The following is an 18972-nucleotide window of genomic DNA, read 5'->3' on the forward strand; positions in this document are numbered from 1 at the left end:
ATCATGACATGATCCATGTGGATGCTGTCCATTGAAGAAAGAGTTTGTTCAGCGGTAAGTGAATCTTCTGTATTTTTATGTAATTAGGTGTGGAACAGTAGAATAAGAGCAAAAGGTTTCAGAATAGGAGTAAATTCAAGGCTGAGTTTAATTTTTTAAGAATCTTTTTCTATCTTATATTTGTTGACTTAATGTTCAGTGGCGTGTTTACCATTTTGGGGGCCCTAAGCAAAGTCCAAGGACCTGGGGCCCCCCATGCCCCAACATTAAGAAAAAAATTCTTGGTTTAAAAATACAAATAGTGCCCATTGTCTTATTCAAAAGAATAAAGAATCATTATCTGTCAAAAACATAAAGGTCTTGGTTTTACCGCAGTGGTTTCCAAAGTTTTTCCAAAAGGCCTCCCTTTTGTAGAGAAAAATATTTTTAAGCCTATCTCAGATATATCCTTTGCTGGCAAATTCCTTATAGGATGTATTTAAAATGATGTAATTAATACAGTACTGCAACTTCAGTGTGTGATCTTAAAAAAAAAATAAGAAAAAAGCGGAATGCTTACCATGCAGACTTTTTATAACTCTGCAATCATTAAATAAAAAATCATTAAATAAGTTAACCGCTTGTGGACAGTAGGTGTCACGGTGATCCGTGTCATGTTTTGTGTCTGTTCTATATTGTCATCACCTGGACACTTGTTAATTATCACATCATTCATTCCACCTGTGTGTCATTAGTCTTTGTGTATTTATACCAGTGTTTGTGTCACACTCATTGCCGGATTATTGTCATTACTACCCTGTCTGTTCCCTGTATTGGATGTTCCTGTGTTGCTGTGTTACTCCTCGTGTTTTGTTCCAGTTTTATTATTAAATGTTATTTATTTGTCCGAACTCTGCGTTTGTGTCCTCCCTCCACTCCCACGTCGTGACAGTAGGGGGCCCCCCAAGCCCGTGGGGCCCCAAGCAATTGCGTGGTTTGCGTGGTGGGTAAACACACCACTGTTAATGTTTATGATATTTCTAACAGGTTTCTGGATAGAATTAATTCCAAAGATGGGAAAAAGTGCACATCCAGACAAGGAGCAAGCAAAAAGACAAGGAACTTGGTGCAGAGAAAAGCTGTGGCCATTAACCCCCATGTGAACAGCTTCATGCAGTCCCTGATTGAGTTCGAATGGACGACTTCAAAGTAAAGGCCAGTGTGGTCTGTCTGCCACAGTTTAATGCATTTATTTTTAGTGTTAAATGAAATTTAAGTAGAATATTTAAAACTATGGGCCAGTGTTCTTTTTACCACAGTGAAATGTTACCTTTTAGTCGATGATGGACTTTAAACTGAAAACTTCAAACTATGGAACAGTGTTCTATTTGCCAGAGTTAAATATGTTACAGCAGGGGTCTCCAAACTTGTTTATACTTGTTGATTTTATTTTATGTTACTTGATTATATGTTTATTATTGTTTAAAATCTTGTTTTAAATATGTTTGTTTCAATTAAATGTTTTTTTAAATAAAATTTTGATACATACATTGCTTGGATTGCCTTTTAATTCATTATGTTTTAATTTAGCATTTTTACCATATTAATAACTATAGATTTAAACCTAAATCTCTAGCTATTTTATTTAATATTATTGTATTAACTGTAATAAGTAATAAATAGTATTTATGGGTCAATAAAGACATTACAGTAAATTACTGTAAAAATAGACTACTGTAATAAAATATTGTAAAATTACAGTACAGTACTGCTTTGTAACTATACAGTACTAGTTTGTGTACTGTAAAATGGTATTACAGTACAGTACTGTAAAACCAAAATACAGTAACTTACTGGCAACCGTGCTGCCAGTACCGTACTGTAAAAATACAGGGAAATCGTTAACAGTGTATGGTAACCATTCTCTACAAGCACATGAAGAAAATAGGAAGTTGAAATTTGGCTCTCCTTATAATGTCATAAGGAGCTTTTATTATAATAATACAGCCCCTTAATCTGCACTATCCAATCACAGCACTGCCATTTGGTGCAGAGAGAGAGAGAGAGAGAGAGAGAGAGAGAGAGAGAGAGAGAGAGAGAGAGAGAAGAGAGAGAGAGAGAGAGAGAGAGAGAGAGAGAGAGAGAGAGAGAGAGAGAGAGAGAGAGAGAGAGAATATTTCACAGCCCAATTGCGTTTCAATTGCAACACACCAACATAATTGTGATCAGTGTTTGCACTCCATTCGCTCATTTGCATTTTAAAGGACACAAAACGGCACATTTGGCAATTTGACACACCTACAAAGTGGCAATTTTAACATGCTATAATCAATTATTTATATGGTATTTTGAGCTAAAAACTTCACATATGTGCTCTGGGGACCCCAAAGATTTATTTGACATTTTTAAAAAGTATTGTGACATGGCCCCTTTAAACAAAATGTAATTCGAGAAATTTCAATTCCTTGTCTAGATCACAATGTAATTTTTAGTTCTTATTGATTGAAATGTAGGGTTTATCTGATTGCTGTGTTGTGTAGGGATAACCAGCAGAAATGCTACAAGGTTATATAAATACTTAAATTAAAACTGAGCAAAGGACACCTTGTGATTTTCTGTTGTTATTAGTTATTTGCCCACACTTTATTAATTGTAATGCAGATATTAACCCACCTAGACTATATTGTATATATATTGTCATCTTTACAGAAATATGGACATTTTAAAATAGTCATTGCCAGAAAATCTTAAAAACATAAAAAACAACAAACTATATGTTTCTTCCAATTCTTGAATCAACAGTATTGCAGCTTAAATAGATCAGGTTTAATTTAGCATTAAAATTGTAATTCACTATCATCACTTGCATGTGTGATTTGAAATAAAAAATGTTTGAGACTGGGGCATTCATGCAGTTTTATCATACCAGAATCCTTACCTTAAGCGATATAACCAAAAAGTTGCAAGTTTGATCTTTACAAAGATTCCAGCAAGAGACACTTCCATTCTTCACCCTTTGTAAAGTTTGCAGAAATGCTCAAAATTAACGTTTGGTCTAGCAAGTAGTGCTATGGAAATAAAAATTACTTGATACTACTTCTTCATAGGTCACTGTCCTAATCATGAGTCATAAGTCTTCGGTATAAGTCTTTGGTAACTCTCAGATATAGATTTACACAGTTGCTAAGTGTCTCCTTATAAGGCAAACATTACTGTCTCCCCCAAACCATCGCGAATCAAAGATTTTGATTGATGGCTAATGGACTGCTTACCGTGCTCCACACTCTTAACTGTAAACCTCAGATGTATCATAGACTGATCTAATGAGTAATCAGGCTTGTGCTCAAGCACCTGTTCAGCTCGCGGTTTAAGGGAATGAACGCCTTGCAGAAACACCTGCAAAAAGGCACCCGCTGATAGATGACATCAGACCAAATCTATCTGTCCATAAGAGGTGAGGAGGTATCTGTGGCTCTGTCACTACTGTGAAGCTATTTAAAGCCTATATTACTGACTGTCATCACATGTGCATTGTCATGTAAGAAGCTTGTAGACATCATACCATACCTGTAATGCTTTTGCATAACATGAGATATTAAAAATAGTGTTGTTAACAGTACTTGACTGCCTCTCAAGAACTACGTAAGGGTAACATGACACTGAAAACAAGCCCATGATATGTGAAAACCAAAGGTCAAAACATAAAAGAATACAAAAACAAAAAAAAGTTTTTTATAAAGTAAGTTAATTGTACCACAGCTATTTAGTTACACAGGGCCGAGCAATATGTGCTTTACATTTTTTTCTCTCTCAAGGTCAGAAGATCTCCTGTAAATTTGTGAAAAGTCTGGAGTTTGTGAATGTGTTTTTGTTAAGATACTGAACAAAGAGTGTGAAAGTCAATTTCTTCATATGTTTTTTTTTATCGATTTCTGAGTTGGGTGTGCAAGTTACCAAATATAAACTTATATTTTTTTAATCACGGTCTTGCTACCTAAAACAAAGCACCATATTAAAACATGTCATTCAAAAAAAATTTTACACAGCGGGGTTAGTAATAACCAGCCTGGTCTCGCTGTTAATACGTAGTAATAATACATAACTTTTAAAAACACAAAACTTTTATATATGTTTAAATAGATGCTAAAGCTTACAATGTAGACATATTTATTTAATCGTAACATTATAAAGATTTAAGAGCTAAAAAACATAAAACATTAACAAATCTTTTATCACAGTCAAATTGATTGTTACTATGGTGGATTCTATGTAATCCGATAACGTTAGTAATTCTCGAAGAAACGGAGGCGCCAGGCCAGGTAAACTACATATTACAAAATGATGAAATGATTACAGAAATGTTATTCATTTTTAAAGTGTAGTCTTGTTTCATATTGTAATATCTGAAAGTCATAATCATTTCATAGGTAAAGGTCTTAAGTCAGAATTTCGACTATAATAGCCTATGAGTAAGAAACACCAATGCCCGCGATACATCGATATTATATGTTTCAGTGTGTATGAAAACGTAAGTAAATGTGGTACAACCACATTTTATATAAAAATACACACATATTCTCATGAAATCACATTGTTATAACACAATTTTATAACTAGGCCTCAAGTATACAATGATAATGAAATAAAAAGGATGTAACCGTCATTATTTAAAATGATAACTGTAATACAATATCAGGAGTTAAAATTGAAAATTTTTCTCATAACTGTGCGGCCCTTTAAAAAAACATCCATCCATATACATTGAAGCATAATAGAAGAATGTTTAGATAAAGCATCATGGATGGATCGATCTGTCTGTTATATATATTTATTACACGGCTCTCTGGAATGCTTGATTCTGATTGGTCAGTTGAGACATTTTCAGGTTCGTTCTTTTCAAATAATAACTGCTCCAAAGTAATAACGCATAGCCGGTACTACTTGTACGGTTAAAATCGCTCCGCGCCAATATAGATTACTGTTTGGCGCCATCTTGTGACAAACACTGGACAACCACCATTAAGAATGGAATATTTTGACATTAATTTTAACATGTACGGAAAAAACAAAACATTTAAACAGTGGATAGAAGAACGAACAACGACAAGACACAGAGCGCTTACTGAGACTGAACTTGACAAAATAGAGCATGACAGCTACGAAGCCACACAAAAAAATACAGGATGGGCATTAAAACTTCTCAAAGACTGGCTAAAAGAGAAAAAAATGGAGACAGACAAGTATGAAGCAGAGGATCTTAATAAGATATTACGATCATTTTATGCATCTGTGCAAAGTTTCGCGGAAGGATAAAATTTTTATTTTAAAACAAATATGCCAATAAAATGTTTCAAATTCATATTCATGTCCAGTTTTTTTTCTTATGTGGCAAGTAGCCGTGTAATAAGCGGGATAATGTAGAGGCAGCCGGTAGTTATTGGGAAATAAGCCCCTTCAGTGTGATACAAGACCCTCCACTTCGCGTCAGGTCCTGATCACACTGTCGGGGCTTATTTCCCGATAACTACCGGCTGCCTCTACATTATCCCTTACATATATACATTACAGTATAGTACAGTAGTTGCTTAAACAAGTGAACACCCACACTAGAACACATAAGTACCTTACATTTTAACCTTGAACTTGTACAGGGTGTGAGTGTAAGACAGAGGTATGTCAAGTCAGGGCTGGTTTTGGTTGTCACATTTTATTGGTGTATGTGTTTTGTTAGTTGAAAGTACGTACAATTGATTTATTATCATATCTGTTGACCAAAACTTACAGTATAAGTAAACGTTTATATTGAATTATGTCGTGTGGCATTTTATATCCATGATTTTGAGGTCCACACATACTAATACAAAAATCCAATCCAAAATCCTTATAAAAAAAAAGGTAATATAATCATGTACAAAAAAATATATAATCATAATATATAAAATGATACAGCCCTGTTACACTTTTTTATTACTTTTCATGTGCAGAATAGGCCATGTTGTCATACATTACACGTTCATGCACCTGTTGCTCACAAGCATTTTTAGTGGTAGCAGGTCAGAGTGAGTCTGGCTACTAGTAGGCGCTGCCCATACCAGAGGCAAAGCCGTGAGTTCCTGACTCGTGTAGTCATCTCTTGCGCAGAGCATCAGGAAGGATGAATTAAGGTGTCTCGTGCCTTTGGAATTTTGTGGGCGGTGGGAAAGTGAGACAGAAGTCATGGAATATGATCTAACTTTGCATGGCTCGTGTCACAGTCTGGACCTATATATATGAGCAATGATGGAGAGGGGATTCACAGATCATCAGGGAGCTGAGCAGGCACACTGGTCGCTTTGGGACTAATTTACTTCAGAGGACTACATCCCTCATCACTGATAACATTAAAGAAAAACATAAGAGCTGAAAACATAAACTCCAGAGCACAGACATGGGACTGCTGCGTGTTGAAGAACTGGTAAGTTTGTGCTGATGCATACAATATTCTGTATGCAGGTATGACTGCGGATGGGATTTTCTTATAATGTCTAAATGTTAACTACAGAGCTTCATTTTGAGATTTATGTGGGCAAACTACAGTGAATACAGTGCATGCACAAAGATAGATAGATAGATAGATAGATAGATAGATAGATAGATAGATAGATAGATAGATAGATAGATAGATAGATAGAAATAAGGAAGAAAGAAAGAAAGGAAGAAAGAAAGAAAGAAAGAAAGAAAAAGAGACAAAAAAGAATGCAACAGCTTGAGGGAGGGGTGATGTTATTAAATATCTTTCAGTGATTAAAGAGGATCCAACTGCAGGGGCCTTTCCTACTATTTTAAACAACTTGGATAACAATAAACGTCTGTAATTATTTATTTAGATAACAGCTGAACACTCCCTCTGCCCCACCCGCACAACCACCCTAAATTAAACTACATCTGCTTTAAACCACATGGCACTTCTTCGGAGGCTGTTTAATCCTAGTAACAGTGTGTGTAATAATAAATGTACTGTTTCTCATATTACAGGTAACTGGGAAGAAAAGCGAGGGAAAGAGAACAGGAGAGGGTTGTGCAGAGGTGTTTCCTACAGGAGAATATGAGACCACCATCATTCAAGAGAAACAGGATGGTGTTCAGACGCACAAGGACCCCAATGAAACCATCCAGAATGACATCAGACAGAGCGAACAAAACATCAAACTGAATGTATGAATGCACACAACTTTACAAGAGGGAACATGGCTGCACATCTTACATGATAGCAGTATGAAAACAACATATATTGATTTCTTTGTTAGGTCGACCGGTCAGGGTATTTAAAACTGGAGACTGTAGAAGACCTCTACAACATTTTGCAGCTGAGAAAGAGGAGGAAGGAAAGAAAGACTCAAAAGCCGAAGAAACAGCCAGAGCCTGACATCCTGGTAAGCTGGGTACTCATTATAAACCAAATTTAATCAGTGTACAAAACACATTAAAACTGTTACAGTATGTAATTACGTGTCGATTCTCTGCCTGCTTTTTTTTAGCCTGAAACCGTTGACCAGACTTTGTTTCTGAAGGCTGTAACAGAAAATAAACTCCCTGTGGTTGAGAAATATTTGTCAGATGGTGGAGATCCCAATGCCTGCGATGATGTGAGTATGACAACACACACATGGTCAAATGCAATGTAAAAAAATTGAAATAAAAACTTTTGTCCTCTCTCTCTCTCAGTTTAAGCGCTCAGCTCTGCATAAGGCCAGTGCACAAGGTCATATAGAGATCATGCAGAAACTCCTGGAGAGAGGAGCATCAATGGAACATAAAGATAAGGTAAAACAAATAGGACCGTGTAGAAGAATAATAATCCTTTTAAAGGGGACATAGAATGAAAAACCATTTTTACCTTGTCTTTGTTGAATAATGGTAGTCTACCCGCATTCACAAACATACAAAAAGTGCTAGACATGCTAAACATCTCAGTCTCATAGAAATTCCTCTTTTAGAAATGTCAGCCAGAAAACGGCCCAATCTGAAAAACTGATGCTTATGACATCACAGGCATCTAACTGCTAGCCTGGTTAGCCAGACCTACATCAAGATGTAACGTCTGGCAACTCTTCACACAAACGGCTCAATGCAAGGGGCGGGATATAAGGTTGTCCCTCAAAATGCCTCTGCACGCAATAGGATAGCGCTATGAACAAACAGAGCAACGAAGAAGGTGACGTAGTTACCGTAACCAGTCGGCAAAACTCCAAACACATCTTTCTTGCTTAAAAAGGACTTCAGTAGGGTTATTTGCTCTTCTCTCAAAGAAAAACATAAGTCTAAAGTCGCGGCCAAAGCCGCTTCAAAACAAAGCCATTCTTTGTTTTCAAGTAGGAACCGTTGCAGCTCTGTCGTCATCATGTTAAGCCCGCCCCACAGACGCTACACACGATGTGATTGGCCTGACCAAATTTTGGTTTTTGGAGCTGTTAAGTGTATTGTGAGTGCCTAGACTAAACCCTGGCAGCAAATATATTTTGCGGCCGCTAGGGTGCGTCTAGATTTCTAGGCTATCTAACTGCCCTTCCACTTTAAAATAATTGGCTACATTTTTTGAGTGGCAGCAAAGTCAGCCAATCAGTAATGCGATTGCAAGTTAAGCCAGTAGGGGGAGCCAAATAGGTGCAAAACCACTTGTTTACAATCCCCCACCCTAATAGAGCTATCTGAGAGAGGTTTTTAGGAAGCTTCTAAGGCATTACAGACCCAAACAAACAAAAAAAATGTCTACATGTCACATCACAGAACAAGGATAAATACCCCGCTCAACCATTCTATGTCACCTTTAAAATATAAGTCCTATGCAAACTTCCACGTCATGGGCTTTTTTATAATTCATTATTATAAAATGTCTATAGCTGGATGCCACAGCTGTGCACTGGGCCTGCAGAGGTGGAAGCCTCCCTGCCCTGGAGTTTCTGCTGAATGAAGGAGCCAAATTCAATTCTAGAGACAAGGTAAATATATGTCTTTTCATGCAATATTCTTCAGAGCAAATAAAGCAATTAATTTCAACAGACACCTTTTGATCTTGTACATTACTAAGACATTTACCAGAAAGTGCACTAACTAGTGTCCTTTTTGTTGGTCTGCAGCTTAGTAGTACTCCCCTCCATGTTGCAGTTCGAACAGGACATTACGAGTGTGCTGAGCATCTCATTCATTGTGGAGTTGATGTGAACGCTAAAGACCGGGTGAGATATTTTTGCACTTCATTAAACAATGCGGAAATGAATTGGACTCTCATTTCGCATAATTGTACACATTCACTCACTGACACAAAATTACGCTACTGTTTTTTTTATCCTAATGCTCTGTGTTTGTGCAGGATGGAGACACACCCATGCATGATGCAGTGCGGATAAATAGATTTAAGATGATAAAACTGTTGATGATGTATGGAGCCAGTCTTCATGCTAAAAACAATGTAAGTCCAATCTGGGTACATACTACGACTCAACATACATCACAATGTATTTGCTTGGCGCCCTCTTGAGACAGATTGAGTTATTACAACATTATATGGTCTAATGCTAGCCTGGTTAGCCAGACCTACATCAAGATGTATAAAATATATTTTGCGGCCGCTAGGGTGCGTCTAGATTTCTAGGCTGGTCTAATGCTGAATTGAGAAAATATTACATTTAAGGGAAGAAAAGCAAGAAAATATAATGAGTGCTTACATTGGTTTCTTTTCATCTGTTTAATAAAAAATATTATCTTACACTGTTTACCTTAGAAAAGTCATATGTACAAATAAACCAATATGAATCGGTTTTACTTATACATACTGTAGATATATATCCTAAAATTATGTTCTTTACAGGATGGAAAGACACCTATGGAGAGCCTGCTTTCATGGCAAAAAGGAGTAAAAAACATCCTGAATAATTTTAATGAAGAGGCAGAACCAAAGCCAAACGACTCAACTTCCTTCCTTCTGCTGAACTAAGTGTCACTTTATTTCTTTCTTTCTTTCTTTCTTGTTAAAAAATGAAATTGAGCAGTGCTTGCAAAAATTGTGGATATTTGCAATGATGATTCTAATTGCTGGCAATAGAGCATCAAATATATTTATGAGGTTATTTGTAAATACTGTTTTCTTAAGCTGAAGATTTAAAAAAGGGAAACTTCAGTGAGTGGCCTGAGAGTTGTTTATTGGGTGGTTGGTTGTGTGTTTGTTTGTTTGTTTGTTTGTTTATTTATTTATTTGTGCGTTTATTTAATATAATTTTCATTGGTTTAAGATCAGTGAATACACTGAAATAATGTCCATGGCTATGTTTTGATCTTTTGAGAGATTTAGGCTACTGCAATTGTCTGGACAGACTAGAAACAGAACTGGAACAGAATGTAAATGCGGGTCTGAGTATGTTTACTTAAGTGAAGTTTATAATGATGAATTTTTTTGTAACAATAGATTGGAATTGAGAAAGATATGGAACTGTATAGATGGAAGTCCCTAAAAAAAGCACTTCAGAAACATGTTTAATTTGTTATTTCCATGAACACTTTCATAAAATAGTGCACTATTCTAATTTACTGTACATGTAAATAAAATGGTTGCTATTTTGTGCCTTGATTGAGTCTCAGTCTATTTTTTCCCTTACAAACAATAACAAACAAAAATGAAATACACAACAAAAACAAGAACACGGAAAAAACTGAAAACGAGACATTTATACACACTCACCTATGTACTGCACCAATGCAGCGCCATGTAAATGCTGCGCATTTGTAACGCCACTATGAAGTTCTCGAGCGCGAGTTCCCAGCAGCCTTTGCCGTTGGTTTCGTTCATCCGATTGGAGGAATTTGAAAATAACTACGCGCGGCTGTTTGGGAGATGAGACGACACAAATAAACTCTGTCAACGAAGTCGGAAATAATATTATACACAGTTTATCCTCCGACAGCCCTGTAAGTCAATGAAATGAATGTGTTTAATGCACAATTGTAGTGTTATGTTGTGAAAGGTAGAGTTTATTTCGTGAAGTCCTGGGTTTGTGTGTTTGGGAGTGTCCGTATGACAAAATTCTGCTAGACCTCCGAGAAAAAGTCTGCAAAGTTTATATCACCGAAAGCCATTTTGTAATGTAAAATCATCAATGAAAACATCAGACAGGAATAAAAATATAACGTTAGCGACAAACAAGAATTGCAATTGACGTCCGGTGTTCTAAAGGGATATTGCCACAACTTGTGTTTTCGATACCGTGATCTCAAACGTTACTGTTTGTTATCATGTTTTTCTTTACAGCAGGATGATGGAGTCGGGGCTAAAGGACGAAACGTTAATACCTGGGATGATAGAAGTGGAAGATCTAAAGAGAAATTTATCTTCCGAGTTCAGTGAGTGTTCAGATTTCCAGGTAAGTTGACAGCAGCCATGCTTTTATAAATGTACATGACTGAGAATTTTTACATGAAGGAATCTGTGATGTGTGGAAGCCCGAAAGGATTACATTAAGAATTGTTTTGGGCGCTGGTGTCTCTTTTGAAGGATCCGACTGACCTGGAGAAGGAACATTTGAAGGTCTATCTTAGGATAAGACCATTTTCAGCAGCTGAGATTGAGAATGGAGAATCACAGGTGAAAAATAATAGAAAAAGGATGTTGCACACACATATGACAAGCACTCTAAATGCTTCTTTTTCTTGGGAAATGTTTGATTACTAGTTTATTGTAGTATTTGTTTATTTAGGTTGTTTTTAAAAAAATATGCTGACAAATAACTTGGATAAAGAGTGCCTATTGTCTGATTCACGTTTTAACATTTTCTTTGGTTTGTGCTTGTTAGTACATGTTAACCATATGCAAGGGTACATACCCCAAAGTAAACGATGACGCGAGTTATCGGCTCCAACGTAAATGTCTTTTCTTGGACTACAACAAACACACGGATTGTAGTCAACTGTTTACTTCCTAGGATTGGTGATGTAGAGAAGGCCGACATTATCATAATTTCTCCCAACTGGACTCACAGCCTGTAAGGGCGCACTCACACTATCCTAACCAAACCGCGCTCGGGCGCGTTTGACCCCCAAAGCCTGGTTTGTTTGACTAGTGTGATCGCTCTGTTCCGTGCCCGGGCGCGGATTGGTTAATCGCGCCGCGGCCGGGTTGCAGAGGTGGGCCGGAGCGCGGTAGGCTGTGGTGTGAGCGCAATCGCGCCTGAGCGCGATTCAAAAGGTGAAGACGTCAGTTGCGCGACCACTCACCTTCATCTGCCTCCGTAAAAACCTTTTGATGCGCGCAGCGGGGTTACGTGAATGTCCGAGCTGCACACGTGACAGATCAACTAAGCAATATGATGACATGTGAGAGGGCTGTCTGTAATCGCGCACCCACGACTCCGAATAAAAACACAGACTTAACATTACGGTGGGTTCCAGTGTTAAGAGAGCGCTTTACTTCCTGCTTTTTCAAAACAATCGCATCTTAATGACGAAAGCGCCCCCGGACTCGGATCGATAAGAAGTACAGTGTGAGTGCATGCACCTGGGGGAGTAGGGAGGGGTGACAATTGCGCTGGGGCATGGTTTGGTTTGGATAATGTGAGTGCGCCCTAAGTTAACTCCTGTTAGCATTGCATTTTGACCGAATCTTTCAAACATGGTAAGGAGCATCACATTTCCGGCTGACGTCAGAGGTATTCAGGCCAATCACAACTAATGCCTGGCTCACACCACAGGATAATCGGGCCGAATTTACCCCGATTTTCCCCTCCCGAGAATCCGAGGGAAAATCGGGCAATGGACCTTGATCGGCTCCGAAGTTCGGCCCAGATTATCCTGTAATGTGAGACGTTTAAAAGTCTAAACTTACACCTTGCGATATGCTCTCAAGCAAATCGGGGCCGCCCCGATCTTATCAAACATGTTTGATATTTAGGATTTTAAATCCGCATAATTACTAGCCTGGCTCCGCCCTCCTACGTGCTTCCGCTTATTTTTCATTTCGCTTCAGCAGTACGTCTGGGATTTCTCTATAGAGTTTCGTTTTCTCCTGCAAAAATCTGCAGGACCAATCAGCGAACAGATGGGGGTGGCTAAGAACGATGACGTTGAGGTCGTGCGTCAGTTTGAGTTGTAGTTCAGTAATGGCAGCGGAGAAAGACGTGAGAAAAGCTATTCGGTCCGTTGTTGCAAAACTGCCGAATATACAGAAGTTAAAGCCGGAGCAAGAACCAGGTTTGCTAACTTTTGTTTGTCTGATTATTCTGACTTGTTGTTTCCGGACGGTTTCGGTGCATGATATACGTCACGACCACATGTTAGTGATTGGCTTTGGCAGATCCTGAGTGACTCTGGGCATATCCAATAGTTTTAAACTTCAACAATGGACCCTCCTTAACGGAAGTAACGCTTTGCTATGGAGCGTGGCCAGACTCTCTGTACAAATGAAATGAATGTACGAGAGTCTGGTTATACCAGGCTACATAATTACGTCAGTACTTTCACAATAATCAATGAGAGACGGAGATGATTGACAGCTTTCGGGACCGCGAAACAAGCTGCAGTATGGGTAGACAGCGCAGCCGGAGAAATAGTTTGTGGAAGTTAATGTTTCATTCTACTTTCATTCCGCCACAACTGCAGCTCGTTGGGGCAGACAGGCGATTTAAAATATCGAAATGAATTCCTCGCTTGATTCACGTTGTTCACTCTTTTATAAACATTATCTAAAATATCTTAAAAACAACAGAACATGATGATGGTCACATCACGCACCTGCAGCTATTCTGTGTATAGAGGAAATTTAATAAAATAAATAGGCTTACACGAAATATGTTGCACTTAAATAATTGGCATATTAACAAAACGAATTTAAATTGATATGACGATTTTCAGTTCTTTTTTGTGACGTGCTCCACAAACGCACAGAAACTGATTGCTGAAACACCGCACACTTGTGAATCTGATGCGCCTCATATCCAGACTTACAACGTTTCACATTAAATTACATATTTGTCCAGAACCATTGGTAATGTAAATACTGAATTTAACACTAGACATTACACTGCAAGATAGAATAGATTAGAATAAAATAGAAACTTTACTGTCATAATAAAACTATAATGAAATTTGTTAAGAAGCTCTCAAAGACCAGTAGCCTCAGAAGAATAAACAAGAAAAATAGAATTTACATAGTATATAGCTAAAAATAATATCACTGCAGAGCAGTATATATACAGTGGAATTAAATAATGCAAACAACAGTGCAAAATAGAGTTTAACCAAGCATAAGTCATTTAGCAGCAATGCTTATAAACCTACAATAATATTCCTGTTAGGAAGAAACAAGAAAACAGAGCATTGATAGAAATAGCATACATCACTTAATAGTAACTCCTGAATGTGCAAAAAAAAAGTGATATATAGGCTAGCCAATTATATTTAAAATATGTTTTTAAATAGATGTTTAAATTTAAATAAATCTTGCATAAGGACTAGACCTGAGTTGGTGCTAGATTGTGCACACATCTACAGTATGCATTCAAACACTGCCTGCATAACACATCCTTAAAACATATCATGATCATTGCCATAAACAAGAGCTGAGGAGGAGAAATCGCCTAGGTTTCAAAATGAAAGCTGCTACTTTGTAAATATTTAAAAAGAAATCATAATAAATGTATCATAATCTTCATTCCTTTATATTCTCTTCTCCTGAGGTGACGTGAAGTGCTTGCTCTGGCAAGATAATCCTAATAATATCCTTTAGTGTGTGATGCACTAGTATTTTAAATTCCTGTAGTGTGAGCATGTTTAAGATTTGAGAGAAGAATATCTGACTAGATTCTCCTTATGTGTGTGCTGCAACCAGATTTCATAATCTGCCAGGATTTAAAAAATCATGTAGTGTGAGCCAGGCATTACAGATTAGCTGGCCAATAAGGGACACAGAACTTTTCAAATCCGTGCGTTTCAGGAAAAGAGTGAAATCTGGTGCTACAAAAATTTTCGTATGTGGAAAAATAATGTGTTTTTAACCATAAACCACGTAAACACATTGTATTAAACCAAATACACAAAATAACGTTGTTTTCAGCAATGAAATAGGTGCTCTTTAACTTCATATGTCCAGCAGAATTTTGGTAGATTTTGATGCAATGAAATTAACAGGGTAAATATACCTTAGCAGGGAACTACACTAACCTTTTCCACTGGTGGCACTTGCGCTACCAACTTTTTCAGTTACTGGCGCAAAATATGATTTGGTCGCACATATTTTTTTCAAGTTATATTAAGGCGCTCTGGATAATAATGAACAATAATGAAACTGTATTGCATACAGATATGCTTTTTATTTTACTTGCCATCTTTTAAACCTCATGCCTTCTTGTTTTCTTAAACGTTGCACTGTTTCCCACAGATCTGAAATTTACTTGTGGTGGTAGCCGGTGAAAAGGGCAATCATTACCCACTGACAAATAATGGTCTACTATACATGTGACGTAGAACTAATAATGTGTGACACAACACAATGCTTTGATTTATTGAAAATTGAATATTAATTTCACATTATATTTCATTAATCTAACCACCCCAAACTTTCTTTGCCATTAACAAAGCTGACACTGTTTGTCAAAGCACCACGAAAACACATACTGTTTATGCACTGATATATGAAGCAATTAGACCCCTTTTATCAAACTCAATATAATACAATACTGTGTATCGTATATTAATAGACAGTGCAGGTCTATAGATTATAAATGTGACTGACTGATGTTATAATGGTAATAATTTCTATTAGATAGGCACTTTTACTGCTTCTACTCTATCTTTCTATTTCTCTCTTGCCGATTTAAAAAGCTTAATCCACTCAGTAAGTCTACTTGCTGTCCCGGTGACAGACTTTACATTGCTTTGCTCGTTCAGTGCAATGGGCTTGACATTAGCACTGCTTTTTTGCTACAATCTCTGTGCAAACTTAATATGGATATGGTTTTAGAAAAGATATGGTTTATTAATAATAAGATTATTAAAAAAATGTGAGAAAGAAAATGCAGCGCGTGGTCGTAACAAGAACCATCGCCATAGAAACCGGAGGCATGCTGAAACTGCACTCGAGCTTTAGCGCGGTAGCGCTCATGGCCGTTTTCCGATCGACTCGGGTTATAAACACAATATTAATCAGACTTGGGACCCAAAGTAATTAAACTAGGACCTAATTTAAGTTACTTCAATGTAAATATTCAACGTAATTGGACATTTCCGTTTAGGTGGTTAAAATGGTAAAATATTCTACAATTTCAGTGGGTAAGTTCATTTCTGACATTAGTCTGTTTCCGATTGTGTGCCTTTCTGTAGGACTGTGTGGCCATGCAGCCTCCGGAGACTGTGCTTTTAAAAGCACCACGAACATCGCTCCCTGCCAGACTCAGTGATAAAACAGTTCCTGTTACAGCTCAACGTTTCCAGTTCTCTAAGGCAAGATGATGCACCAGCACTCTCAGTTTATAGTGATTGATGGTGTGCAATAGTAGTTTTTCCTGTTTGACAACCCTGAACAACTTTAATCTTTGTACTTAAAAAGTTTGAGATGGGTGTTGTGCTCTGTTTTGGACTGTTTTTATGTTTGTCTGTATTTTTAGGTTTATGGTCCAGACACAACGCAGAAGGAGATGTTTGATGGTACAGTGAAGAGCCTTGTCCAGCATGTGCTTGAGGGACAGAACTCTCTGGTGTTTACGTACGGTGTCACCAATGCAGGGAAGACCTTCACCTTTTTAGGTCTGTGTATTTTGTATATATTCTTCTTGTTTTCCTTTAACACCAAAACTGAAAACATTTCTAAACCAATTTTAAATTTTGTATTTTAAATATCTCACCTTTTCTATCTTTGTATGATGCTATTTGAAATTTGTTTAATGAATAAGTAGTTATTTGCAAAATATTATTTCAAGCATTTTGACTGTGCTAATGCCTCAGGTCCAGATAATGATCCAGGAATCCTTCCTCGTTCCCTCAGCATGATCTTTGGCAGTTTAGAGGGCCACATTTTTAACCAAATGTGCCTGAAACCTCAAAGGTGCAGAGATTTTATCAGGCTTACCAAAAAACAGGAAAGTGAAGAAGAAATCGCCAAGCGTAATCTACTTAAGCTCTACAAAGAGGTACTGTAACATAATTACAGACATCAGATTGCCTGGAGACTGTGGCTGTGTCTGAAATAGTCCCATTTACTATTCCCTACATTAATCCACTAATATAGTTCCCTCGAAGGAGTGAATGAAAAGAGTAAGGCCGCTTTCGAACTGCTCTCGCATTCCTCTGATGTCATACACCGATCTATGAAATCGAACACACCTGCTGTGTTTGCACTTAATTTACCCCAAGTGATCAAGGGCTTAGGGCATTCCATTTAAACCCATTTCAAGTGTTCTGCCAGTAGTGGACACTCATACAACATAAGCAATGACGCACATCCAAGTCAACGAGACGGAGGGAAGTTTGAGAGGGAAGGGAACAAAAATTTAAATTGGAACACAGCCTAGGATTTCGGACACTACTAAAAATAGATGTTCCCTCAATTAGTGCACTGTTTAATGGTATAGGGTTTTTTTTGGACATAGCCAAAGTCAGGGAGAGATTGTTAAACTCACTACAATCCAAATGTCTTCGTTTTTGCATGGGTGTTTAATCCTACTAAATATTAAAATTGGATCTTTTTTATTCTTGATTCTTTTTAGACTGATGCTCAGAAGAACTCGTCTTGCCAAAGCTCAAAATCTGATCTTGAGGGTAAAAAGCAGGAATTTCTACACCACTATAATCTGTAATATGATCATTGACTTGTGTTGCTTGTATGAGTGACATATAACTTTGTCTTTCCACTAGATGGTTCTTCTTTGTGTGATATTAGCACTGGATCGAATGAGAAAAGTTTGGCTCTGGACATGGACATTCACACTAAGTTTTCTGTTTGGGTTTCGTTCTACGAAATCTACAACGAGAATATTCACGATTTGCTGGAACACCAAGCGAACAATGCCTCACGCAGAATAAACCTCCGTCTTTGTCAGGACGTCAAAGGCAACTCATTCATCAAAGGTAATCGACCACCTGCTTCTATATTTTCACCCACAAGAAATGTCCTTGGAACAGTTATGGTTACCACAGTAAGAGATTTTACTCTTTTAAACAATTAATAACATACAGTTTCATGCATAATTGCAATTTTTCTTTATAAAATCAGTTCACCAATACTTTTAACTCTTATTGCATTGGGTTTGTGAGTGGTGATTTATGGTACTGTCCTTATGTGCAATAACTAAAACTGGCCAGTGGTTGGTGCTGGTACAACAACAACAAAAAAAATTGACAAAAACATCATTCCAACGTTCCCATGTACAAAGCTCATATACTATTCCTTACATTGGTTGTTTCAAAACCATATTACTTTTAAGTAAAAAAAAAAAATGTGTATGAGGCTGTGCATGTGTTATAATACAGTACATTTTCAAAGGTGAGGAAAACACAAATATGAGAGACAGTAATTACTTACTGAATGGACATCTGCCTTTTTAGTCCTCCTTGGCACATTCATGAAAGTAGAAGCAATTGATTTTGTATATCAAAATCAACTGATTCATTGAAAAGATGAAGGATTTGATCATAATGAGCATACAAATCTTTAGGCAATTTAACCAAGGGTTAAAGGGACATTCCACTTTTTTTTAATATGCCTATTTTCCAGCTCCCCTAGAGTTAAACATTTGATTCTTACCGTTTTGGAATCCATTCAGCTGATCTCCGGGTCTGGCGTTAGCACTTTTAGCACAGCTTAGCACAATCCATTGAATCTGATTAGACCATTAGCATCGCGCTTAAAAATAACCAAAGAGTTTCGATATTTTTCCAGCAGCAGGCGTACTGATATTATGCAGTGTGTTGGTCTTAGTACATGATTTAACTACAGAAGGGTCAAGTTTTATATAGGAAAAATATTGAAACTCTTTG

General features: G+C 37.3%; 2 protein-coding genes and 1 long non-coding RNA gene across 4 annotated transcripts in view; all 3 read left to right on the forward strand.

Moving 5' to 3' along the window:
- On the forward strand, positions 1-1529 carry LOC135737365 (uncharacterized). Its single transcript, XR_010528447.2, has 2 exons — positions 1-54; positions 1027-1529. It is a non-coding gene; the product is annotated as an uncharacterized lncRNA (long non-coding RNA).
- A 4737-nt stretch (positions 1530-6266) lies between these two features.
- Positions 6267-10582, forward strand: ankrd1a (ankyrin repeat domain 1a (cardiac muscle)). The gene is made up of 9 exons (XM_065255237.1): positions 6267-6433; positions 6994-7173; positions 7266-7391; positions 7497-7604; positions 7684-7782; positions 8859-8957; positions 9096-9194; positions 9329-9427; positions 9827-10582. Exons 1-9 carry the CDS (start codon positions 6407-6409, stop codon positions 9950-9952), a joined length of 963 nt encoding a protein of 320 aa, XP_065111309.1. The 5' UTR covers positions 6267-6406; the 3' UTR covers positions 9953-10582.
- Positions 10583-10708: 126 nt separating this feature from the next.
- kif20ba (kinesin family member 20Ba) overlaps positions 10709-18972 on the forward strand; it is a 49318-nt gene continuing 41054 nt past the window's right edge. For both annotated transcript variants that reach the window (XM_065255235.1, XM_065255236.1), the window contains exons 1-8: positions 10709-10920; positions 11261-11372; positions 11504-11593; positions 16321-16440; positions 16605-16743; positions 16942-17126; positions 17703-17754; positions 17851-18063. In XM_065255235.1, coding sequence (XP_065111307.1) covers positions 11265-11372; positions 11504-11593; positions 16321-16440; positions 16605-16743; positions 16942-17126; positions 17703-17754; positions 17851-18063 — 907 coding nt within the window. In that variant the 5' untranslated portion in view covers positions 10709-10920; positions 11261-11264. The remainder of the gene's footprint in view (positions 10921-11260; positions 11373-11503; positions 11594-16320; positions 16441-16604; positions 16744-16941; positions 17127-17702; positions 17755-17850; positions 18064-18972) is intronic.

This window comes from Paramisgurnus dabryanus, chromosome 17 (assembly GCF_030506205.2).
Source record: "Paramisgurnus dabryanus chromosome 17, PD_genome_1.1, whole genome shotgun sequence".
Taxonomy (NCBI): Eukaryota; Metazoa; Chordata; class Actinopteri; order Cypriniformes; family Cobitidae; genus Paramisgurnus; species Paramisgurnus dabryanus.